Raw genomic sequence first — 26,370 nt, forward strand, 5'->3', positions numbered from 1 at the left:
CCCCCCCCCCCCCCCCCCCCCCCCCCCCCCGCCCACGGCAGACGGTCCTCTGTGCCTTCGGCCTTCCCTTGCGTGACAAAGGGCAAGTTTCACATCCCACCGAAACTGCCCGAAAAGGAGAAGATGACTCACAGGTCCAAACGGACCCCAAGGGGAGTGAGAGAAACACAGCCCAGCTGGCTGAGGAGCCCCAGCAGGGGGCTTGGCTCGCCAGGAGCCAAACCCCGGGAGGGACAGTCACGGTCGGACGGGGGTTAGTCAGAAAGTCGCCCGACGCCACTGGCGTAGGGGGACGTTGCTGTGATGGGACAGGGCCCCCCGCTTCCGAATCCGCTGTTTCAGTCCTGGACCAGAGATGAGTTTGAGTGGCCCTTACGCCTCGTCTTCCCCCTCCCCCCCGGCCCTTCGGGAAGCGGTTCTGAGGTTTAGCCACTTCCCAGATGCGGTGAAGAAGTGGGGTGGGCGCCCGGGCCATGCGGAACTGCCGTGTCCAGCCGCGGCTTTATGAGACCACAGTTGGCTCTCCGAGCTCCGCAGGCCCAGGGGCCGCCGTGCCGCGCCTGTCATGGCGGCAAGCGTCCGGGAGGACTCGCCCGTGACCTTCTTCCCAACTAAATAAAGCAGTCAGTATTGCGTCCTGGCACTTGGATGAACAAGCTGGCGTCGAGGGGGAGGACACGGGCTCCACTGGGAGCATTTGGCCCAGCTTGTTTACAAGGCGGCTCAGCGCGGAGGTCGCCAGCTGGCGGGGCCGGAGTGAACTTGACGTTCGAGTTAAACGTGCAGTCTCCCTGATGGGTCTGGAGGCCTCGCTCTGCTGTCCGGCCGGCCGCCCTGGACGCTCTGCCTTGGTTTGCTGGAATTCCTAGGGAAGAGGGGCTGGGCCTGCTGGAGCTCTGTGGGCGCCGCCTGCCCAGCACTGACGTGCGCACCCACCTCCCCCGTCAGACCCCGGCACCCCTCCTCACCTGCTCCTCCTCCCCGCATCGCCCACAGCTCAGTCTTTGCGGAATCACGTTTCTCACGTCTCTTAACGATAATTAAACTGGTATTTCCTGACTCATTATTTCATTTCACTTGCATAATGGCACTGTGAGATGGAAGGACTGGTATTACCCCCATTTCACAGATGACAAGGCAGAGGCTCCAGATGGGTTAAGTAACTTGCCCAAGGTCTCACAACTAGCAAGTGGGAGAGATTTAAGACACAGGCATTTTGACTTGAGAGTCCCTACTAGGCCTAGCCCTCTGTATATTCCCAGGGCCCCCAGATTGTATAATCAGTGCCTTATCTTTTGCTGCTTTTGGGCATCAGGCAGCCCTTCTGTCCCTTACTGCGTCCTCCCACCTTCTTATTCGTTCCTGTGTTTGTGCTTCTAAATAGTTTCCTGCTAGAACCCAACCACTGGCCAGTGCAGAGGCTGCTTGTCTGGGCTGGGGTTAGGTCTCCATGAGGGGGAGAAGGAAGGTCTCAGTGCCCCTCCCCGCTTGGTTAGCTCCCTCCACTGTGAATCCCCATGCAGGACACCTGTAACCCTGCAGCTTGCCCCCTGGGGAACCCAGAGCTGCGGCACGCCCAGGGTCACCTGAGCGCTGACCAAGGCCCCTGCTTGTCTCCTGGTGCCAAAGCCAGGGCTGTGGGGAGCCTTCAAGGTTCTCTTGGCAAGGACTGGCTCCAGGCTGCAGGGCTGAGCATCAGCTGTCTCTACGGGAGCACCGTGCTCCCACCCCTGCACTTGGTCCTGCATTTGGTCCACTCTTGGAGTGGCTGTTATTTAGCCAGCCCTCGCGCCTTTGCTCTTCTCTGACTTACTGTTCTGGCTACAGCTTGCTGAGAAAAACACTTGAGAGTCTTTCACCCTCCACACCCACGCACTTAAAATACCAGGCCCATAGGTCATTTTAATGAGGGAATTTGGCGAGTAACGCGTGTGATTCTGGGGTGCGGCTACCACTTCCGCAGGTGCTGGCCAAGATGGGCTGCGTCTCAAGAGGGATGGGCCGGGAAGTGGTGGGGGGCAGAGTGTGGGGGGTCCTGAAGCTCAGCGGGTCAGTCCCGTGTGCCCACTGGCCGACTGTCCCCAGTTATCAAGCACAGTGCCAGGGCGGGTCGGAAGAGCACGAGGAAGTGGAAGGCAGAGTTTTCCTGGAGTGGGAAAATGTCACACACACCTGTGAACAAAATGTCATCACTCATTACCTCCGTCTATGAGGTAATAAGCAGATGTCCCGGTGCTCAAGGCTTTAAACAAGAGCCCATTGTGAGGGAAGGGACCAGAACATCTCCACCTCGGTGAACCACGTCACTGGGGCCAAAACGCTCCAGCTAGTAGCTTTTGCTGGGCAGGCACTTCGTATGACTGCACATAAAATGATGGGCATAAAATGATAGAATTATAATTATGAGCAACAATTTCACAAATATTCACTTTGGTTGAATTTCATTCCCGATTAAGTAGGCCAATCTGTGGTTAACCAGGGGGCGGCATTAAACACTCAACTGCCAGGAGTCCAAATTCAGCTCAGTGAGAAGCTGCTTTTGAATTATAACCCACGCTTGCAGTTAGCTGTCAAGCACATTCTGGGTATAGTGAGGCCCCCGGGACTATATTCACTTTTTTTTTTTTTTTAAGATTTTATTTATTTATTTATTTGTCAGAGAGAGCGAGCACACAAGCGGGGGAAGGGGCAGAGGGAGAAGCAGGCTTCCCGCTGAGCAAGGAACCTGACGTGGGGCTCGATCCCAGGACCCTGGGATTGTGACCTGCACTAAAGGCAGATAGATGCTTAAGCGACTGAGCCATCCAGATGTCCCTATATTCAGTTTTTTGGGCAGTAGTAGAGCAGGGGAAAACTACCAAGAGTCTGGATTCCTGGTGCTAATGTCACCGACTTTGCAAGTAGAGATTTGGGATCCCATGACAATAATGTGAAGAACAGCGGGTGTAAACCTGAGAGATCTGGGTTCTTTTGTGTATACAAGCTGTGTGACTTTGGGCAAATTGCTTAACGTCTCTGACCCTTAGCTTTGCTACCTATTAACCAGGAACAATAAAATCTATCTTGTTTATTTCACGAGAGCATTATAAGGACCAAATGCAGTAGTATATGGGAAAGTGTTTGAAAGTTTGTGAGTTCTCCACAAATCTAGAAATGCCAGTATTATAAAGACGGTAATTCTTTGCTGTCATTTAGGAAACCAAGTATAGGATGGTTATAGCAGGGCTGCCACAGGGATGCGACCCATTTCAGGGGGTAGAATGCACAGGTGCCTATGAAGCAGCTGTGACTCACAGTGCCAAGACCGGAATTCTTAAGACACTCGGTGTCTGAACTCGAACTAGGTTGAATAATGTTCCCTAAAAATTCATGCTTACCAGGAACCTCAGAATATGTGACCTTATTTCGATAGAGGGGCTCTGCAGATGTAATCAACAAGGCAAGGGCATTCTGGGTTAGGGTGGGCCCTAACTCCAATGACTGGTGTCCTTACAAAGAGAAGTTGATTTGGAGACCAAAGACCCACGGGGAAGAAGGCCATGTGACAACAGAGGCAAAAACTACATGATGCAGCCGCAAACCGATTGCCAGCAACTACCAGCACTGGGGCAAGGCCAGCAGGGACCCTCCCCTAGAGCCTTCAGAGGAAGCGTGGCCCTGCGAACACCTTGATTTTGGACTTGTGGCGTCCAGAAGTGTGAGAGAGTGCATGTCTGTGTCTTCAGCCTCTGCTCCGGGTCTGCGCTGGTTTGTTACAGCAGCCCTAGGACGCAGATCCAGTGTTTTTGTGGAATCTGAAAGGCTGAAGCCACAGGCAACCGAGGAAGCACACATGTGTCCGTGAACGAGGGCGCTGGGAGGGCTGCGAACTCAGAAGGCACGGTCAGAGTTGCAAGTGACCTTGCAGGTATCCCACAAGCCCGGAACCGTCTGTTTTGCAGACCAGGAGACTGGAGAGGTCAAATCATTAGTTACAAGAACTCCGACCTAACCCTCTTGCAGGAAGAGCCCCCCCGCCTCCACATCACCGTGCCCACCTCGCTCGCTGGACCTGACCTGCGGCCCCTCCTGCCAGCCCCCCTACTTTGGCCAGATGCCAGGGGAGAGGTGATCTGGGGCGTCTTCCTGCAGCCACACGTGAACCATGTCCTCAAGATGGCAAATCCCTAAAGCCCAAAAGGAATGTTCTCGGGCTTCCAGAAGAGAAGAGCTGCTGATGGGAAGATCAGTCTGGGGCCCGGGCCTCCCGGACTTCTCCAGTGCTCTGGCCCCCATGGGCACCTCTCCCCAGAAAGCAACCTCACCTCGCCTGGCAGATAGGTTGGCCATGACTTTGGCTGTAAAGCCAGGCTGGCCAAAGCCGGTTTCAGCATCCAATCGCAGCTTGTCATTGTTCTTCTTATCGTAGTCTTCCCTGGAGGCACAGTACAGATCCTTGGGGATTGTTCCCTGGGGACTTTTCATGATTAGGAATCGCTGGCTTGCGGCGGCCAAAGATGACACAGTTGATCCTTGAACAACATGGGTTGAACCACGCAGGCCCACTTACATGCAGATTTTTTCCAATAAATACAGTATAGGGCTGTAAACGTATTTTCCTTACGATTTTCTTAATAATGTTTTCTTTTCTCTAGCTTACTGTATTGTAAGAACACAGTATATAATACAAAGGAAATGCAAAATATGTGTTAATTGACTGCTTACATTGCGGGTGAGTCTTCCGGTCAGCAGTAGGCTAATGGTAGTTTTGGGTAGGTCAAAGGTTATACACGAATTTCAGCAGTGCAGGGGTCATCACCCCTAACCTCTGTGCCGTTGGAGGGACTACTGTATTTTTACTGAACTTTTTTTGTGGCTTTCTTTTGTATTAAAACATGCATGACAGTTGAAAGTATCCTGCTCTAACTTGAGGAAGGAAGACAAGTTGATTTTTTTTTTTTTTTTTTTGGACAAGTTGATTTTTAAACGGTTTCAGAACACATAGGGGAATGAATGGACCTGTTTTGTTTTCCTTTCATTTCTTTTTGGTTTTGTTTCATTTTACATGACTAAGAGGAGAAACTGTGAAATAGAAACCCACTGCCCTGATGTGGGCGGTCCGAACATCATGCTTAGTCAAACCTTAGAATCCTGTTGGGGAACTCTGAGAAAGAGAAAAAGAAAAATAGTAAAAGTGAGCACAACACACACACACACACACACTCGCACGCATACCTTCGAATATCATGCCCCAGATACTGTTTTAATGGTTTTACTCCTATGAACTCATTTAACTTCCCCCAAAATGCTATGAGGTACAGCATGCTATGGGAAATGCTGAGGCACAGAGGGGTCTAGGGCCTTGCCAAAGGACAGCTAGCCAGAGTTCAAACCCAGAGTTCATCCTCTGAACCACTTGGCCAAGAAGAAGTGTTTTAAATTACTAATATAGGTGCATATTAATACTTATATTATTAATATTAATTGTTGGTCTATTTATATTAATTATTTACTTCCATGTTAGTAATTGTCTTCTAACTTATAAAAATATTTTTAAATAGTTTTTAAAAGTTACCAAAAGCATCGCGGTAGACATCTGTAATGAAAACACGCTCACATCCCACGTGTGTACATAAACTGCTTAGGTGGAGATCCACGTGTGTATATATGTTTATAGTCCTTATTGAATCTCAATCTGTCAGTTACATATCGTTAAGTCAGTTTATTGACTATAAATTTTGTCTGGCCAATCTCTTGAGTGCCTCTAATGACATCTAGCATTTAAAAGTAATATTTAAAGTCAATTAACCAGCAATTAGTGTTTTTGAAATACAGAGAGAATAATTTTAACTTTGCCTATTCACCAACTCAGGAATTCTGTGTTTCCTAACCCTTAGAGGGACAGGCAATGTTAGAAGGGAAAGAGGGATACGGTTTCTTTTACTCCTTGGGGACAGTTACGGGGGAGTGGACAGCTGCCAATCCGATCCCATGTTCCCTGGAGTCTCGACTTGAAAGAAAACAAAACCGAATCTCTCTTGATTCTGTGTTGTTTATTGATGATTTAACGAAAGCCGCATAACCATGCAAAGTGTTAACATCTAGACAAACACCGAAGGTGTGCATTCCAGAATTTAAGGGAAGCCAAAGCTAAGGCAGTGTTGGAAAAACCACTCACTTATGCTGAAGAAGTACCACCTTTCCAGTCTGAGGGCTGGAAAGCATAAATTAATGGTCAACTACCCAGAAGATATATTCAGACCATGCCCTCATTCTTCGGTGTTCTCTTTTGTGTTCCAACAGGGAAAAGCTTCACTCTGACCATCACCGTCTTCACAAATCCACCGCAAGTTGCCACTTACCACAGAGCCATCAAAATCACAGTGGATGGACCCCGAGAACCTCGAAGTAAGTGGGCCCCCCATGGGGCTGGCATACCTTCTGGGCTGGTAAACTGAGGCACCAGGGATGGTATCTCAGAATCCTTGGGTTGAACTGTCACTGCTCAAATGTGGCTAAAACCTCTGTCAGAGAGGACTGTGAGGCCCCTGCAGGGAGAAAGGATTTTATTGTTGACACTCACCCCTCAAAGTTTGTCTCTGAGCCCTGGGCTCCTTTTAAAGCATTCTCTTAGGGGGCAGAGAAGCAAATCGGGCTGAGTCAGGTGCGTGTTCAAAGCATTTGGGGGCTGCAGGAGACTGAGGACTAGTCCCTCAAATACACGGTGAAGTTCAACAGGATCAGAAACAAACAGTAAATGGAAGATTGGCCAGCCACAGGGGAGGCCAAAAAAATACCTGAGCTTCAGAGTGGACCACAAGGGGCTGATTACTATCCATGCTGGCCTTTTACTCATTTGTTAAGGCCAGAGATGAAAACTATGAAAATGACCTTTTTCTTTCTGTGGCACAGATCAGAATCTTATTACAGGACTGATGAAAATAGAGAATGGGAGGGCAGAAGAATTCCTGGGGGAAAACCAGTAAATATAGAAAGACGGTACCAAAAAAAGAACTCCTGTGAGGAGAGCTTTTTTAAAAAGCAGTGGGGTTGTTTAGTCTGCAGAAAGATGTCTTCACGGTGACTTAATGACTATCTTTGAGTAAATACAAGAGTAACACTCTTTTCCAGAGCCACACCCTTCCCCAGGACGGAGGCTGGGTTCTGCCCAGCGTCGGCATGCCTCCAAACCGTATCAGGTCCCTGGTGGAAAATGAGTATTCTCTCTTCTGATGGGAGAGCGATTCAAAAACAGGGCTTCCCACTATGCCTGGAGGTTGAGATGCAGGGAGGTCGGGTCGTAAACCAGAGTGGTTAGGAATTTGGGCTCTGAGGGCAAAACAAGTGGAGTTCTGGTTCAGGCACATAAGCCTTCAGCAAGTTATGGAGCCTCCCTGGACCTCAGTCTCCTCATCTACAATGGAGACAATCGTAAGAGCCTCTTTCTAAGACAGAAGGAGACAGTGCTCTGTGCCTGGCACAGAGAATGAACTCAGCAGTGTTCTCCATCCCCAGTAGAGGTTCCCTGGCTGCCTCTGAGGCTGGGGCTCGGCGGGGCAGTCCTCCAGAGGCGCTTCTCACAGTGGGGATGCTGCTGGGCAGCAGATGCTGTGGGGCCGCCCCCAGGCGTGGTTCTACAGGTCACCCTGTGCTCACCCCAGCTGTGGCAGTGCCTCCTGGGGTCCTGGCTGCAGCCTCAGCGTGTCTCGATCACCTGCTAGAACCATCCCATGCACTGCCTCAGCTTTCTCAATGCCCTAGAGTGGGGAGAACCCCCCAACCCCACCCCGCACAAGGAACCACCATACCCACCAGGGACAGCCCCCCCGGGACATGGTATTCCATTCACCGTCCCCTTACTGCCATTTGCCTAGTCCGTGACTCCCTTTATTTCTGACCTCATTTACCTCCTCTCAGCTTTTTCTCTTGAAGTCATGGAGACGATCTGGTCATGCCCAGACTCAGGAAACTCTGGGAGTTGATAGCGTCCCCTGATCCCAATTTACATTTGAAAAGCAGGTCATGGGCACGGGACCACACAGTGACAACCAAACCCATCTTCATAGGTTTCCCAAGTAGGAGCGGCAAACTGAAGACTCATAGTGACCCTGTTATGTTAATAACGTGACAGAAACATGGCGCAGGCGCCTTGGCTTTCCACAGAGGACCAGAGAGGAAGCAGGCTTCGGTTCTAGCAAGGCACAGGGCTGGGGGCAGGCAGTTGTGAGGTGTAAGGAAGTTGACTTTGAGGGTAATTAAACTTTGAGAAAGGCCCATCAGGTGGCTGTAGAATCTCTCTCTTCAAAAAAATAGAAGCCGTTCAATCATTGAACACTATATCAAAAGCTAATGATGTACTATATGGTGGCTAACTGAACATAATAAAAAAAAAAATAGAAGTCGTTCTAATGCTGACCCGCCTGGAGGAATAAGCCTACACCAGTGACCCCTTGGTATACCTCTACCTGTTACTCTCTCGTGAATTAAAAAAGGGGCAGGATTTGCCCCACTGCCCATATTTCCCATAACATTCAAAGACCCACCCAGGCGGCTGAGCTTCAGAAGACAAATGGTGGGTGCTCTGACTTTTAAGAATTGGCAGTCAGAGCAGGAAAATATGGTATTGTAATGACCTGCCTGTATATACAGTTTACTGTCCTGCTGTTTTATAACTTCAGAAAACAGTCATTATTGAGAAGGGCTCTTTGAACAGACAGAAGGGATTTGCTCCAAGGAGACACCCGTTTTTATGGAGTCTTTCCTGCCAAATGGAATTTGGGTCGTAGGAAAAATTAAATGGAAGGTAGTAGGCATGGTATAGAGAGGTGTCAGAGTCCCAGGTAGATAGTCCCACACAGCACAAAGGACTTCTAGAAAAAAAACTGAATGCACACAGACTCCCAGGGTGGCTTGAGTAATGCCGACTTCTCTATTCACCCCAAGAGGCAAGGGTGGGCCCTCAGTGCTAATTTTCGTGTGCTGTCTTCCTCATTATGTGAAAATCTAGATTCAAGGTAGGAACTACTTTTTGATGAAGCTCTGCTCACAGCCTCCCTCTTTCTTCCTTCCTTTCTTTCTTTCTTTCTTTCTTTCTTTCATTCTTTCTTTTTTTGTAAAGAGAAAATCAAGAGAGTGTTTTTCAGCTTTACTGAGATACAATTGACATATAACATCGTGTAAGTTTCAGGTTTACAACATGATTTGATATATGTATATATTGCACAATGATTGCCACTATAAGATGAGTTAACACATCCATCACCTCAAATAGTTACAGTTTGTGTGTATGTGTGTGTATGTGTGTGATGAGAACTTTTAAGTGTTCACCTGGCAACTTTCAAGTATACAATACAGCACTGTTAACTATAGTCATCACGCTATACATTACATCCCCAGGACTTGTTCATCTTATAACTAGACGCTTGTACCCTTTGACCACCTTCACCCACGTCCCTGCACTCCCGCTCGGCCCCCGTCTCCTGCCCCTGGCATCCACCAATCTGCTGCTTTCTGTTTCTAAGAGTTCTTTTTTTTTTTTTTTTTTTTTTTTTAGATTTTACATGTGAGATCATACAGTACTTGTCTTTCTCTGTTTGACTTATTTCATGTAGCATAATGCCCTCGATGTTCATTCATGTTGTTGCAAATGGCAGAATTTCCTTCCTTATAAGGCTGAATAATATCCCATTGGGTGTGTGTGTGTATTTTTTATCCATTCATTTATTGATGGACACTTAGGTTGTCTCTGGTCTTGGCTATTGTGGATAATTCACTTTCTAATGTCATGATAAGAGAGGTCATTGCATGTCAATCAGGATGCCCAGACAGTGTCACATCTCTGGATTAATAACACCTCCCAAGTCCCTATTATCATTATGGGGCTATGAATTCTGGTCGATCCTGGCAAAGTGGCTCCAGCATTCTCAGGTCAGTAGTTTTGGAAAGTTCTGTTGTTTCATGAAATCAAAGACTGGGGGAGCTGAAGAGAGAGCCTCTGGGCCTTAATGACCTCAGATTAGAAAAAAGGGAAAAGCCCAGGGAACTGAAATGATGGGCCTTGGTTAAAAAGAAATAGTTGGTGATGAATAGTATGTACTCCTGGTACATAATCCTGCGCCCCCGTCCGTCCATCCGTCGGTCCATCCACTGCACCTCTCCATCCACCTGTGCTGTCTGTACACTGACCTCTTCTAGACTCTCTGACGTGGCTTTGTAGCCTCGAGTTTGAAATGAGGTGTTGGTATACAGGACTTCTCACATTCATGCCAGCTGGGAGATGGTCTAGAAGGGGCAAATGGCGGTGCCTCGTGGCAGGCATGGAGGCTTCAACTTGAAACACTCGAGCAAAAACCCAGCAGGGAACCTTATGTCGCTTGCCCTGACACTGAGGTAAAAAGGACTAAGGACTAGAGAACATGCCACAGCCGACCGTCAGCCAGCCCAGTGGGATCACTTGATGCTTTCCGCCTCAGTTTCCTGGTTTTCTGAAGGTGCAGCAAAAAGTGCATTCCAAAGAGAATGGAAAATGGTTTTCACCTCAGATGGTTACTTAGAGCAACTGACCTGCCGCCTAGGGAGTCACAACTTGTTTTTTCCCACATTCCACGGGATTTTATTGACATCGCAGACTAATAGAAAAATTACCAATTGATGAAAAATTGAATTTATCGTGGAGAAGAGCCCCATCAGAAGGTATTCTGGGCTGGGCTCCGTTCTCGCAAGCAGCAATGGGGAATCTGTGTTCATTTCATAGATAGAACACTTTGAGGCTTGTAATATATTGAGAGATAGTCACGTTTATTTCATTAAATGTGAAAGATAGACTGACAAAGGGATTTTTCAGGACAAGGATATTTGAGAGCTGTTTTTATGTATATTTTTTTATTTGGGGGGGATCCGGTGAAAAACTCTAGCTCTGGAACCCATGCATGTGTAATATGATGATATTAAGATACTGAAGCATATTCTCTGCAGAGACTATGTAGTACCTCAGTGCCATGGAGGAAGATATTTTGCTAAGGAGAGATTAAGCAGTTGGGACCCTGAGCGACCCGATGGCAGGGGGTGGGGATCCCAGGGATATGAATTGGGTAGTCATTCTGATGTCACAAGCCATCCCCTGTCTGGCCAGGTATCGGTTACATCTGGAACACTGAGTAACCTAATTAAAACTTGAAAAGATTAATACAGCAAATACTGGCCATTTCTGGGGCAACTCCTGGCCTCAGGTTCAAGGAGTCCCTCACAGAAACTGTGTTGTGCTGGCTTGGAATTCACAATCACAGATAGCTAGGTGGAGTCCTTAAAAACTTTGGAAAATGCTTTTTTCTGGGGCACTAGCCTTCTTGCTGACTAACCTTTTTTGAATAGGGAATCATAGTTAAAATAGGTCCACCGGAGGGCCTAACTCTTTATCACTCAATCGCATCGCTAAGGACTTTGTTGAGATTACATCACACAAATATATTTCCTTCTATGAGTTTGAATGGAAGCAGCATATCTCTAACAGAGAGACAGAAGAAACAAGATCCTTAAACATGGAGAGCATTTTTGGAGAGAAAAAGAGGAATGCGTGAAAAGTACCTATAAACTATGGCGATAATGGGCCTAAAAATCAAGCTTCTTTAGAAAAGTGCAGGATGAGCAGAAATGTTTACAGATTGCTTTTGTGACTGACTAAGGCACGGGGTTTTTAAAATATTATTTTCTCTTAGTAATAAAAACACATGGGGCGCCTGGGTGGCTCAGTCATTAAGCGTCTGCCTTCAGCTCAGATCATGATCTCGGGGTCCTGGGATCGAGCCAGCATGGTTCTCCCTGCTCAGTGGGGAGCCTGCTTCTCCCTCTCCCACTCCCCCTGCTCGTGCACTCTCTCTTGCTGTCTCTCTCTCTCTCTGTCAAATAAATGAATAAAATCTTTAAAAATAATAATAGGGGCGCCTGGGTGGCTCAAATGGTTAAGCGTCTGCCTTCGGCTCAGGTCATGATCCCAGGGTCCTGGGATCGAGCCCCACATCGGGCTCCTGGCTCAGCGGGGAGCCTGCTTCTCCGTCTCCCTCTGCCCCCTGCTCATGCTTTCTCTATCTGTGTCTCAAATGAATAAATAAAATCTTTAAAAAAAAAATAATTAATTAAATAAATAAAAATAATAATAATAAAAACACCTAATAATAATAATAGCTAGCACTTAGTACCATTGTTCGCCCAACACCGTTCAGAGAGCTTCCCGTAGATTAGTTGATATCATCTTTGCAAGAACAGGTAAGGAAGTCGAAGCAAAGAGAAGTGAGGTCCCTTGCCAAAGGTTACACCATCAGGAAGCCAGAACTGGAAAGAAGCAGTCCAGACACGGCAACCCACAGACGCCAATGTTTGGTTTTAAGAACTGCACCATCTGCTCCTTGGGCTTCATTGTATTGAAATTTCTGTTTCAGATATTTTTTATTAGGAGGGTTTATCAATACAATTCTGGTTCAAATACAGTCTTCAAGAAAGCAGAGCCTCAGAGTCTGGGAAGTCATTGGACAGACAAGGAACTAGCGTTTTCTGGTGGATGGGGTTACAATGCCCTACACCCTGGGATAGGGGGCACGACCCAACACACAGCCACGTGGCCCCAGGTACCGATGGTTGGCTCCACATCTGTCCCCAGGGTCTGCTTGGGGGCCAGGCATCAACAGGGACCTGAAGCAGGGACCCCCGGTGTGGGCCTGCAGGAAAGACAGATAATGTGACAAAATGATCACCAGGTGAATATTCCAAGTCCTGGTCCCCCCCTTTGGCAAAGAGCTTCCTTGAGGATCCAGGTGGGGACCAGAGGGTCCAGTCCTCTAGAAGGATAGAAACTTGTGTCCTTTGCTGCTCACTGGCTAGTGGACTGGAAGGGAGTTTTATAGATCTATGAGCTCAGGATTGTAATTATCCATCTACGGTCACTTTGTTTGCTCAGAAATGCTTAAGCATTTCTTCCAGGTAATGAACAGTGATCTACTTAATCCCTTGGATTCTTCAAATATCAGATTTGGACCTTAGTTCTTTCTAGATGAAATCCTGATTCACAAAAGAAAAAGGAAATAATGCTTTCTTCCCTCCCACCCAGATATAAAGTAGGAGACAGAAGCTCCAAGAGGCGGAAATGTTCTACTTATTTATATTCCTCCTCCCCACTCTGAAAGGCATTTAGGTACTAAGATGGACATTCTGGGTGACTTCCACTGTGCTAAGCTCCCCAACTACCCCAAGACTTGGCAAAAGCAATTTTTAAAGGATTAATAATAATCTGCCTAAATGTGTCTAGTAAACTTTAGAATCTCATTCTGTTTATTATTTTCAGTAGTATCAAACTAGAATAAGAAGAATTTTATATACATAAAGATGTCCCTGACCCTTGAGTTTTCGACAGACTTAATTCGGGCCAAGGTCCGAAAGGTTCCCTTGGACGAGTGGAAATATAAGAGGATCCTGGGGAAAGTACGCTTCTCCCCCTGGGAGCAGTGATAACCCCCCTCCATCCCCTCACCAAGACTGGGGAGGCCTGCAACCTCTTGGTAACTAGCCCTATCTATACCGAAGTCACTAAGATTTTTATTTGGTATTTGTATTGCTACAGAAAGGAAGGGGGAGAAATCCTTCCAGGTAGGTACCAGGAAGAACCCCAGGAGAGGATCTAGGTACCCTCTCAGTCTAACAGAGGAGGACAGGGAAGTGAAGAAGCATGCAGTGAAACTTAGATCATTCCCTTGGATTCCTCTTTCCATCGGGGCTATTGCAAACCGAAGCGCTAGTTTGTTTATTTATTTTTTAAGATTTTGTTTATTTATTTGAGAGAGAGAGAGAGAGAACACAAGCAGGGGAGAGGAGCAGAGGGTCAGGAAAAAGCAGACCCCCCCTCCCCCTGCTGAGCAGGGAGCCTGACGCGGGGCTCCATCCCAGGACCCTGGGATCATGATCTGAGCCAAAGGCAGATGCTTAACCGACTGAGCCACCCAGGCGCCCCCCACCCCAAAGCTTTATTTTAAATGTCATCCCAGTGAGGTCGGGATCTAAGCTAATATATCACAGTCCTTGTTAGAATTTAGTACATGAAGGGCTAAAAGGAAAAAAAAAAAAATCTGTCTCTATTTAGGCTTGCATTTCTTAATCTTAAAACATGTAGAAAAGTCTCTGGATCCTGAACGGAGGACCTGGGTTCACACTGGCGCCACCAGGCCAGTGGGTGTGACCTTGGTCAATTATCTTAAGTACTTTCGTCCTGGTCCTCACTTTCCTCTTCCGTCCAACCAGGTGATGGGATGAGATAATCTCCAAGTTAGTTCCCACTTGGAAGGGGTAACAAAATATTGTCAGGAAAACAGAGTCATAGGTTCCCCACAAACAAGGCCCCTTCGAGGCTGAGTCTCCTGGGCCCCCCTTCCCTGGGAGAAGGGGATTTTGTCCTATGTGACACTGGACATACCCACATGTACCCACATGCATAATATGTTAGATATCTTTTTTTTTCCTTTGGCTGTAAATTTTTGAAAGGGCTTTTTTATCATTTGTTTTTGAAATTATCTGGCTATAAGTAACTCATTTCATTACCTTTGGCCCCGATTTCACTGCCTTGAACGATGTAATTACAATCAGGGTTGAGATTCCCCATTCTGATACTTGCTAACTGTGTGGGTGACCATACCTGGTTGGGGGTGGCTGGCCTGGCTGAGCCTCCAAGGACAGTGGCTATAGCCCTTACAGGGCTGGGAGGCTGGAGGAGACAGCCGCTGTAGAACATTTAGAACACACTGTGTGGAGCAAGAAGATGGAGCAATTATTTGCATTTAGTCTTGGAATCCTTTGACTATGAGAAAACTCTAAACAACAACAACAAAAAAAATGTGAATCCTAAGTTTAAAAATTCATGAAGTTGCCATCATGCTGCATTTTTTAAGACATTTAATTAAACATTTATAAATTTTGATTTTTTTTTTTTCAGTTTTCCTTTTGTATTTAGACCCAGTAAAATTTCTTTTCTGGCATTTTTATGGACCCTTGAGACACTCTGGGCACTGTTCCTAAGTCCCTCTTTGGTAAAATGTCCTTACCTCCAAATGGTGAACTTTGTGAAAAATTCCAGGGGAAAAATCCTGTCTGAGTAACAGCGGAAGTGGGTGCTGAGACGTAACGTGCAGGCTCTTTTCAATATATGCATGACAGGCTGGAGGAGAGGCTCTTCCACACTGTTCTAGAAAACTGACATGAAGTATGCCAGAGTCTCCTGGAGTCTGAATTCTTGCCCCAGAGGAGAGCTGCTCACCTCCCGGAAACACACTCAGTCACCTTCTAAGTTCCCTAAACCAATGTGTCTTGCTACTTGTTCTGAGGCTTTTTGGATATTTTGGTATCTGTTTGGTAGGGCTTTTCTTCATTTCCTCCAAAGACATTCAGTGGCATATTTCGACGACACAGGTGCTCTCCACCGTAGAGTTGGAGACTCTTCTGCGCATGCGCGGCGCCTAGGTTTGCAACCAGCGTGCCCTGTGGCCTGGGGGAGCAGCCCCCCACCTGGGGCTCCAGTTGCACTGTCAGGGGACCTAAGCCGGGGCCTTGGTCACCTTGGGTGCTGTAGGACCAGGTGGGCCCCAGCGCTGGGGCCTTTATAATTATTTGTCTTGAAGGTTTTTTGCAATGGAAAGTTGGCAATAAAGAAGGGATAAATTAGGTATAATCGATTACTGGGCATTACAACTGTATTATCCGACACCACAGAAGACACTGACGTTTGGTTGAATGTGAAATGCCTCTTTCATAACATGACTGGGCATGTACATGTGGTGTACTTGTCTCAAGTTCTATGTGCAAATAAGTTATGCAGTGTTGCTGGTTAAGTTGGCTACAGCCGATAGCCAGATATTGTGGATATACACTTACAGGTAAAAATCAAGGTTAAAAAAAAATTTAAGTACCCAAAGCAAATTTCTTTGCCGTTTGCCTTTTTTTTTTTTTTTTAAGAAACACAATCGAATTAATCTGCCAACTCCCTAGACCCCTATAAAGTAAGTGAATGGCAATACATTAGTTTGGTACTTCCATGATTTACATATGCTCAGGTTCCATTAAAGACAGTATTGACTAAAACTCAGGCTGTTATGAAAGTCTTTCAGGATTCTTTCATATACCGAAACGTCGAATACTTGATATGCTATGTGTTTGGTTGGTTTTGTTTTTGTTTTTTGTTCGCCACGGTCTAGAAGTAAGTCTTCTGGTCATCTGAGATAAAAAGCAAATATTTTGAAAATCAGTAAATTTTTAAGGACTGTATGCATCCATGGCCCCTTTTGGATTTGTTCCTGGTATCACCTTATTTTTATTTGGCTTTAAAGTGGTTTTGTGATATTTCCAATTCGTTCATTTTATTTATTTATTTTTAAAGACTTTATTTATTTGAGAGAGAGAGAGAATGAGAGAGAGAACACGAGACGGGGGAGGGTCAGAGGGAGAAGCAGACTCCCCGCTGAGCAGGGAGCCCGATGTGGGGCTCGATCCTGGGACTCCAGGATCATGACCTGAGCCGAAGGCAGTCACCTAACCAACTGAGCCACCCAGGTGCCCCCCAGTTCATTCATTTTAAAGAGCTGAGGAGAAATGCACAGGGTCACCTCTTTTTGTTCATCTTCAGCTTTGCCAACAGGGCAGAGCCCCGGGTTTCAGAAATGAAGCAGAGAGCTCTGAGCCGGAAGGAGGGAGGGAGGGAGAGAGGCAACTGGAACTGGACCAGCCTGGCTTCAAGTGTGATCCCTGCTGCACAGCACTTTTCCCATCTGTAGAATGGGCTCAGTGACACCTGCCTTGGGGGGGGGGGGGGGGTTGAAGATAAAATGAGTTAGACTGAGAGGTGGACTGGAGTGGTGGCTGGCCCCTAGAGAGCTGGCTGCCTCATTTAGCCTCCCCTCTCGTCTGAGATCAGATTAGCCTCCCCAAGCTCAGCCTCCTCAAGTGTAAAACCAGGAAGGTGATATCCTTGGTGGGGTGGGCAGGGGCGGGCCAAGGTCTTGTGCAGATTGATGACAACCAGCCTGGAAGAGAGGAGCTTCTTAAATATTAGCACATGCCCTGGACACATAGGTCCCTTTCCCTCCTCCCTTAGCCCTTACCAAGGGAACTACTGAAATTCTGCCCAAGTGAGGGCCAAATATCTGCCATTGGCAAGTTATTTAAAAAAAAAAAAAAATCCTGGCAGATCGGGCCCCCAGAATACAATACAATAAGGGCTTTTTTCTGTTTTCCTTCTTACCCTATTATTAATTCCAAGTACTGAACCAACTTCAACGACTTATTCCTCAGTGAAGCAAAATCCTGTTAACTGGATGGCCTTGCAGAGGGGTGGTCCTTCTCCAGAGATTTTATGAAAATGTAGTTGTTTCTTAACTGAACGTGAGTTAGCACTCATACTGCTGTGTGCCTGCCAAGTCTCTTAACATCTAGAAGCTTCCACTGGGTCATCTTATAAGAGGGGAATAGTCATAGGAGCTGTCTCCTGCATAGAGTTGTTTTGGATGAATTGAGATAATATATATCAAGGTGCTTTGTAAACAGTTTTATCAATTAGCTAGTAGAAATCTAATAGCTATGTAGTAAAATAATAGAAAAATATAATGGAAAAAATTTTTGTTTGTGTATATTACGCAAAAATCATAGGGATCTTAAATAAAATAATTATTATTATTTTTTTTGGAGGTAGATTTCATCTCATGAGGTCTCTTGGAATTGAGGAGAATAAACTTGTAGAGAAAAAAATAGAGACATTCAAATCAGCCCCCACTGTAAATCCGTGCTGCTGAGAATTTTATCTTTTGCCATCAGAATATCTTTTTTTTTTAAGATTTTATTTATTTGACAGAGAAAGACACACTGAGAGAGGGAACACAAGCAGGGGGAGTGGGAGAGGGAGAAGCAGGCTTCCCGCAGAGCAGGGAGCCCGATGTGGGACTCCATCCCAGGACCCTGGGATCATGACCTGAGCTGAAGACAGACGCTTAATGACTGAGCCACCCAGGCACCCTCCATCAGAATATCTTGATATTTTCTTTACCTACTACTCTGTCCCCTTGAAGAAGATTGAAAACAAAAAGAAGCAACCCAGACCGTGGAAGAGAGCTGGTTTTTCTTTTAAGATATATTTGTTTTCCAAAGCCTAATGCAGTTTTTCCTCTGCAACTCTGGAACTCCCTTCTCTCACAGTGAAAGGCTTGGGAAGGGCGGCTGGAGCATGTGAGGTCCTACTGCAGCCGGAGGAGTCCTTATCCCTTTTTTTTTTTTAGCCCGTGGCTCTTTACATATGCTGCTTGCCTGAGATTTCTGGATTAGATTTCAGGGAGGTGAAATGTTACACCCTTGAGCCTCCATGCCAGTTTCCCAGGACGAGAGTCAAATCTGCAGCCGCTCAGAGGTGAGAATCTTTCAAGGCTCCAGAGAGAGGCCGGCTTTCTGTCCTGTTCAGTTGGCTGACTGGCTGCCAGGAGCAGGTGGGGAGAAACTCGTTCTATTCCTTGGGTGATTCAGCCAGGCGCAAAATAAATAGGCAGCTGAGGGCAGGCAGAAAGGACTGGAAACTGCTGAAATTTGAGTCTGCAGGGCTGGGCTCATCTTGGGAGCTGCTCTGTTCAACTGTAAAAGGAATCCTGAGCCCTGGGCAAGGGAGCGGTGGCCGGCCTGGTGGAAAGACCCCTGGCCTGGGAGCCACAGCTTCGGGCCCCGGCTGACTCTGCGGAGCTCGGCGGGCCCCCCAGTCCCCCTCTCAGAGCCTCCATTTCCCCATCTGCAGAATGAGAGAGGATCCGATGATTTTTAAGATCTTTCATCGGCTTCTCAAAGGACGACTCAATCCGTGTCTGTAGGGACAGTGGCACTTCCAACGCATCGTCTTCCAACCCGGAGAAGGAGAACCCCCCCCCCACCCCGCCCCCGGGCCCTGCGGACCTGCAGCCAGCCCACCAACCTGGGGAGGCAGAGATCTGGGACTGGGAAGATGGGGGAGTTACAGCAGGGGAAGACAGAGTGGGGGGGATGCATCTATCACTCCCCAAGCCAGAGCAAGAAATGAATAAAGGTGATGTGCCGCAAGCAGAAGAAATCATCCTAACTAGATTTCCCATGGCTTTGGCATCATTTAAGAAAAAAAAAAGACATCCTTCTACCCACAAAGTGCTCAATTGTGCAAGCCACAGAGTCCCAACATGGCCAGCTTCCTGAAGGTGGCCGGTCAGAGACCTTAGTGTTCATTCCACCGCCGACTGAAAAAGATGGTCTGAGCCCTGTTGACTTCATTGTTCGATGTTTCTGAGCGAGGCCTGCCTCCCTTGTTCGCCTCCTCGCAGAGTTATGAGCTGTTCTTCATTACCTGCCCTACCTATCTGCACAATCTAGCCGCAAACAGCTTTGGTTGACCACACCACTTCCCTATTGAAAGTTAATACTGTTTGACTCATTCTGTGTTACTAACCTGAAGCCAAAGAAAACAAGGCAGAGAATAACCGGCTTGTATGGAGTTTGGAAAGCTCTCAGAGGCCCTGCTTTCAAAATCCTATACAGTAGCTTTACTATAGCTCTCTGCTGCAGCTGCAAAGAAATGAAGGAAGCAGAAGTGGTTAAAAAAAAAAAAAAAACGGGGGGGGGGGAAGAGCCGGGGCAGGGGGGGGGGGGGGGGGATGCCCCGCAGACTGCGGGAGGATTCGGCATCATCTGCAGAAGATTATGAGCACCTTCTCCCGGAGCTGCGATTCTGCCTTCATGCACCAGAGTATTCAGACAGAGGAGGGACTGTTTACGGAGTTCAAAGGAGAGAAAGATCAAAACACGCGTGGAGAAGGAGGGTCTCCTATTGCTTGCGGAACGGAGTGGAGCTGGGCAACTGGTCCCAGCAAGCCAGGCTGCGGTAGGCAGAGCCCCAAGGGAAAAAGAGAAAGGGGCAAGTCTGTTCCTTTCAGATCTGGAAAGGATTTGCCGGGAGAAGGTTGCCTGCCTTTGCTAGGGGAGCTTTCTCGTCCTTCATTCCATAACTGGCTCAGATGTATGTGGTCACCAGGGTGAATAGGGGGAGTTTGTGTCTTGGTCCCCTCCCAACGTCTCCTGGCAGGCGGTGGGACTCGTGTTGTCTTCACTGCATCGTGGCTCTTTGCGGACCCCAGGCAAATAGCCGCTTGCCCACTCAGGTAACAGGTGGAGGAGAACTTTCTCCCCTCCAGATGCTCCTTCTCATCTGGGTGTTGGCAGCAGTGGACAGAAGTTGGCCTCAGTGAGGTCCTCATCCCCCAAACAACCTGAAAGCTTTTTCTCTGGATGGTGTGAGGTGGGGTTGATAGCCCATTAAGAACAACGACTAGTTATTGTTGCTTTTCTGACCAGCAAGTGCTCAGGAACCAGGGTGCCGTGGTCTTCCATTCACCTGCAGGGTCTGCTCGCCCACTCTCTAAAGGACTTTGACAGCCCCTCGGTCTCCTGCCTCTGTGAGGACAGCCCCAAAGTCAGTTGGCATTTATGACACGAGAGAGAGAAAGAGAGAGAGAGAGAGAGAGAGATGGAAATCAGATGCTCCCCCCTGCCACCCCCCCGCCCCCCACTGCTAGGAAAATCCCCTGGGGCCCAGTAAGCAGGCCTTTTAGGAATGGGAAGGAATTTCCTTACCCCTCTTCGGAAGTAGAGGAGTGGAGAGCATCTTACACACGGCTGGGTGCACATCCCAGAATCAGTCTAGCCTACGGAAGGGGAGTTTATTCACTCCTTCCTTCATCCATTTATTCATTCAGCTTACACTGGGGCACCACCGAACCTGGCAGGGGGCCTCAGTGTACCCTCCCCGCGCCTCTGCGGGTCGCTCGGGGTGTGTGCCAGGACGGAGGGGAGGAGACCTGCGGGGTGGAGCGGTGGCCTGTGTGGAGAACAGGAATGGCCCGCAACGCTGTGAAGCAGGTGGAATCTGGGGGCCTCTGCGATCGTGTTCTCCTCATCCCTGGGCCTGGCCCTGGGTCTGGCTCTGCTGAAAACCAGGACTCCAAAGCCAGTTCAGAAGCTCCAGGCAACATTTCGGGCCATACTCACCTCTCAGTACTGCCCCCACCCTGCCACCAAAATGTACCCCCTGAAGGCACCTTCCATTCAGAGCCCGGTGGGGGCAGGAGCTCCTGGGGTTAAATGAATGCACATTACCAGCCCTTAGGCTCTCGGGTTACTTTATAATCACCCTCCAAAGGAGTTTTCTGGAGACAGTCCCTTCATTGAGGAGAGTGGGTAATACTTGGAATGACAGGCTGATAGAGAAGAAAGGATCTTGAACTTGTGAGCTGTCTGCACCCCTCCCTCTCTGGGGTTGCCTCCACCACCCCCACAGAGGGCTGCCTCTGGTCAAAAGCAAAAGAAACCGGCGGGTTCTCCGCCCTAAGCTACAATTACCTCCTGAGTCACCAGACAGAAACAGGAGGTAACCCGTGGCGACCAGTGACTGCAGATTTTGAACTCCTCTGCTTTCAGGGAGGTCCAGGTCCCCAAAAGCTCCTGCAGGCGAGCTAAAAATGCCGCTGTCTGTCACTCTGAAGCTTGAAAATGGCAGCAGCCCTGTCTTGTTTTTGTTTTTGTCCCTGTGAATCTTGGGGGCCTGGTTTGGGAGGGAGTGGGGCAGGCCCCACGTGGGCCTTCCTTCCGCCTGGAGGCTGTGCTCCTTGCTGGCCAGCGGCCTTTGCCTCTCCCTGGGACCGTGGCTTTGCATACCTTTCCTTCTCTACTTGTCTCTCGCGGTTAGGTCTTGGCCCGTGGGACGGTGTGTGGGGGCGGGAGGGGGCGTGTCCGTGTGTGTGTGTGTGTGTCCACGTGCGTGTGTGAAGATACTCCAAAAACCCCAAGGCTTTTTGCAGCAGTCCTTTTCTCCCACAAGGGTGCGAGGCTCAACTCAGCACAAGGGCCTTTTATCCATTCCCTTTTATTTTTTCGTACGATGAAGAGAACACTAGAGGGTACAAGCTTTGCAGGCTGTTTGACTTCTAATGAGACCGTTCTCCCTGAAACTTGATAAGCTCAATTATGGCACGTTTCCTCCACAAGTCCTTTTTTCTGAGCCTTCATCCATTCCGCGGCAGCAGAAAACTTGAGTTCCAGCTTCCTTCGCCCCAGACACATTCTTCTTTCCTACGTTCTGATGAAGGACAGGTGGACGGCCCCAGGCATGAAGGGTCTGAGCACCCGTTCAGTCAGTGTTTAGTGAGCCTGTCATGTGCTGGATGCTCCCGCTGGTGCTAGGGATACAGCCGTGAAGAACAGAGGCAAAACCCCACATTCTCGTGGAGTTTACAGTCCAGTGGGCACGGACAGACCACAAGTAACATTAATAAGTACCGTGGAGACAACCGAAGAAAAGGGCTAGGCATTGGCTGGGTCGGGAGAGTTTGCAATTTAAACGTTCGGGAAAGTCTTCAGGGAGAAGATGAAATTGGAGCAAAGACTTGAAGGATAGGGGGGATATGGTCCACAGATATCTGGGAGAAGGGCATTCTGGGCAGAAGAAACAGTAGGTGCAAAGGTCCTGAGGCAGACGTATAAGAGTAACAGCAAGGTGGCCACGGTGGCTGGAGCAGAGTGGAGAATTCAGATTGTCTGACTTCTAGTTTCAAAATAGGGGGGTATTGACCTTAGAAAGCAGGCTTAGCAAAAGTAGAGCCTGGCCTCTAAGACACGTGCTTTATGCCGTGTGAGGGGCCACTGCAGGACCATGGTTTGGGAAGACCCAGGAGAGGGAAGCCCCATGCACAGCCAGACTTGTGGTCTCTCGCTTACCTATTGCCACCTGCAAGAGAATCAAAGTGCTCCCCAACCAAAGGCATCACTGTCCCTGTGGCTGATTCTCCTGGGGTAAAGTGTCATGTCTGTGGGATCCTTAAGTAAGTCGAAACACATGACCTAGGAAGAAGCAGCATCCTGATGGACTTTTCTATACTGGCTCAGTGTGATTATCCATGTGTAGAAAGCGGGAGGGCACCTGCCCAAGGCACGTAGGTGAGGGGGAATGGATAATCGTACAGGTAGGGTGATGAGCATTAACCTCAGACTCACATTCCTCTTGCTGCTGATGAGAGGTGTTTGGCCGGGGACAAAAGATCATCATTTTTTTCTTTTTCTTTTTTTAAGATTTTTATTTACTTATGTATTTATTTGAGAGAGAGAGAGAGAGAGAGTACACATGTGCACAAGTGGGGGGAGGGGCAGAGGGAGAAGGAGAGAGAGAATCTCAAGCAGACTCTGAGCTGAGCGCAGAGCCTGACGTGGGGCTCAATCTCACGACCCTGAGGTCATGACCTGAGCCGAAACCAAGAGTCGGAGGCTCAACTGACTGAGCCCCCCAGGCGCCCCTAGTGTTACTGTTTTCTATCCAATCAGAAAAGCAGAGAAGTGAGACCCTGGAGAAGGTTCGGCAGACTGGCTTTTTTCCCAGCTGCAAACCCCTGAAACTTGCTAGCAGGTTTTGAGGTGAGTCTAATGGCCCACTGCCTCTGGAAGCAGCTCTCGGATGATAATGCAGAAGGGGCCAAAACCCAGAGTGGGATGCCCCAGTGAGGAGGGTAGTCTGAAAGGCTCAGTGAAGTCTTGAGGGGAGAGAGGAGAGGCTCCAGGAAGACCACTGTCCTGGGTCGCTCATCACTGTCCAAAGGGCCACTAACAACACAGCCAGAGGCAGAGGGAGAGTGAATTGTGAGCACGTGTTGTCAGAGCTGCTCTTCACCAGCACATGGGAGAGTAGTGAGGCCGGTAGAAGCCTAGCTTCAAGATCGAGCTCCAAGGACCAATTTGACAGCTGAGCTTGGGACTGGCTCCCACAGGCCAGGTGTCTGGCTGAAAAAAAGAGAGAAGGAAACCTTTGAAAGTCCTAACATCATATGAAGTTGTTCAAGAAAGCCTGTGCTTGGAGGCGTCCAACGAGAACCAGTTGAGTAGCTAATTGCTGCAGATATAATTGCTGTGAATGCTTTTAGAGCCCCTCAGAGTAATCCATCTTAGTCCTTTAATTCCAGGCTTTCAGATAAGGAGGCTGGGTGATGAAGAGACTTGCTCTTGTCCGCAGGAAAGTTGGGTGGAAAAGCAGATTTATAATGGAGGTTCTTAACACGCAGACTGGCAATCACGTTTCCCTGGTGCCATGTTGTTTCTCTAGGGGAGAGAAGGACGAGAGCACCTGCGTTCACACCCCCATCCTTGTGGGCACCCGGAAGTCTCAACTGGAACGGAATAGGTTCCTCATAAACCTTTCCTGCTCTTCCTCAAAGTCCTTCCTTAGATGCCTGGAGAGGAGTTACTTTCCACTTGAAAATTCTGGGTCCACCTTACAGCCCGAGTACAGCCACAGTGACTCACTGACTCAACTCAGTGACGGCCACGGAGAAACGGGCAACACCCACTTAGCTATCAGGCAGACTTTTGGCATTTTCAGCTGCTCTGCATACATTGAAGAGTTAAAAGATTAAGAAAAAGACCACCAAATGGTTGTCACCAAAACAAGGCCAGCACTCGGTGCTCATGGACACTTAATCTAAGCACAGTTCTGGTCTATTTGCTGTGGTCCTTTCCAGCCCAGGGCAAATTAGAAGTACGCTGAAGGCGCATGCATATAGGGAAGAATCACTCAAATCCCCGGGATAGTCCCGGGACCAGGAACATCAGCATCACTTGGGCCTTAGTAGAAATCTGAATTCTCGGGCTACATTCCAGACCTACCAAGCCAGATCTGTGATTCGGATGCTCATTCAGGTGTGTGAGACATTAGCTCTCCACTGTGGGTCACAAGACGGCTCTGGTGCTAAGCACGAGCTGGGAACAGAAGTGGGATGGTAAAGGGCAAATCCTTATGAGGCTCTGCTGGCCCCGGGATCTATAACCACCTAACACTGCGCACACTGGGCACGCACAAAAATTGGCATTTATAGGTGCATTGAGCAAGATTGCGGGCGGCGGGGGGAGTAGGTGTGTTTTCAGACCTGCCCTCTTTTTCTAATCAGCTGTGTGAGATTAGATAAATAACAACCTCTCTGAACTTCACTTCTCCCACGTGGGTTAAAAAACAAGGCTGATTTCTCCAGCTCTTCTCCAGTTGTGAAGTACTCTAACTTTGTATGGATCTCCTAGTTTAATAATATGGGAAGAAGTTGGAGGGAAAAGTTAGGCCACCAAAGTTTATATAGCAATGGGCAATATAGAAACATGTAAATATAATATGCATTCTAATATACAATATGGTATCATATATATCGTTATGTTATATTTTCTCTTGTGACATACACAATGGCATAATGCTGCCCAACATTACATTAGCCAGCTGACTGGGCGCCTGGGTGGCTCAGTCGTTAGGCGTCTGCCTTCGGCTCAGGTCGTGATCCCAGGATCCTGGGATCGAGCCCCGCGTCAGGCTCCCTGCTCGGCGGAGAGCCTGCTTCTCCCTCTCCCACTCCCCCCGCTTGTGTTCCCTCTCTCTCTGTCTCTCTCTGTCTGTCAAATAAATAAATAAATAATCTAAAAAAAAAAATTAGCCAGCAGACGGTTAGGTTTGCGGTTAAGAAGATTTATTTCATTACCTACAAGGTGCTTTAAGGAAGTATCACATTCACATTCAGTACTATTACTTTCCTGTCCTCGGGACTTTAATGACCCGACTGTTACACCAGGAAAAGTGAGCTGTTCTGTACACACGTCAATTTCTTTTCCATGGTCATAAAGCAGTAGCAAATTAAGGGGAGGGGGGAAATCCATGTCTTTTATCCAGATCCCTGTGGTTAGTATCAGATTGATTGGCAGGCATGTTTTGAAATACATGTATGCTTTTAGAAGAATCACAGTGTTATGTATAGATAGATACAGATGTAGATGGATACACACAGAGAGATAGATCTCTTTTTGGTATTATCATTTTGCATACATTTTCCTCAACTGCTCGTCATGACGATGCTTTGAGTCTACACCTTCCTACTTTTTCTGCTGAGAATCTATCAAGAAAAGTAGTAAGCCCATACCAGAAACATGGACTAACAAACTGCCATAAAATTACTCTCTCTGGCCAGAATTTTCCAGGAAAAGGTGACAATTTAGCCTTACCTATTTTCTCTGATAGAAGAGCATATAGCATATTTCACAGTTTGGCAATGGTTTCTTGAAAAAGATAGTTCAGTTATGGATGAGATATGCATACCTCCTCAGTCTCGTTTTTATAGCGGAAAATTGAAAGCTGGTCTCATTATCCATCACAGATATCATAACGTTTAGGGATGCCTTGTGGGCAGCCAGCCCAGAAAACTACAGGACATATGTCTTTGGAATGAAGAAGTAAAATTTAGCAGATGGGATTAATTTATTTTTATTTTTTTTTCTTTCGGCTTTTTATGACTC

The 26,370-nt window shown here is 47.8% G+C and overlaps 1 protein-coding gene across 3 annotated transcripts in view; it reads left to right on the forward strand.

The window, feature by feature from the left end:
* Positions 1–26,370, forward strand: part of RUNX1 (RUNX family transcription factor 1) — a 245,514-nt gene that overhangs the window by 177,130 nt on the left and 42,014 nt on the right. For all 3 annotated transcript variants that reach the window (XM_044919441.1, XM_044919444.1, XM_021678047.2), the window contains one exon: positions 6,283–6,387. In XM_044919441.1, the coding sequence (XP_044775376.1) occupies positions 6,283–6,387 (105 nt within the window). The remainder of the gene's footprint in view (positions 1–6,282; positions 6,388–26,370) is intronic.

The sequence above is a fragment of the Neomonachus schauinslandi genome, chromosome 1 (assembly GCF_002201575.2).
Source record: "Neomonachus schauinslandi chromosome 1, ASM220157v2, whole genome shotgun sequence".
In the NCBI taxonomy this organism is placed as follows: domain Eukaryota; kingdom Metazoa; phylum Chordata; class Mammalia; order Carnivora; family Phocidae; genus Neomonachus; species Neomonachus schauinslandi.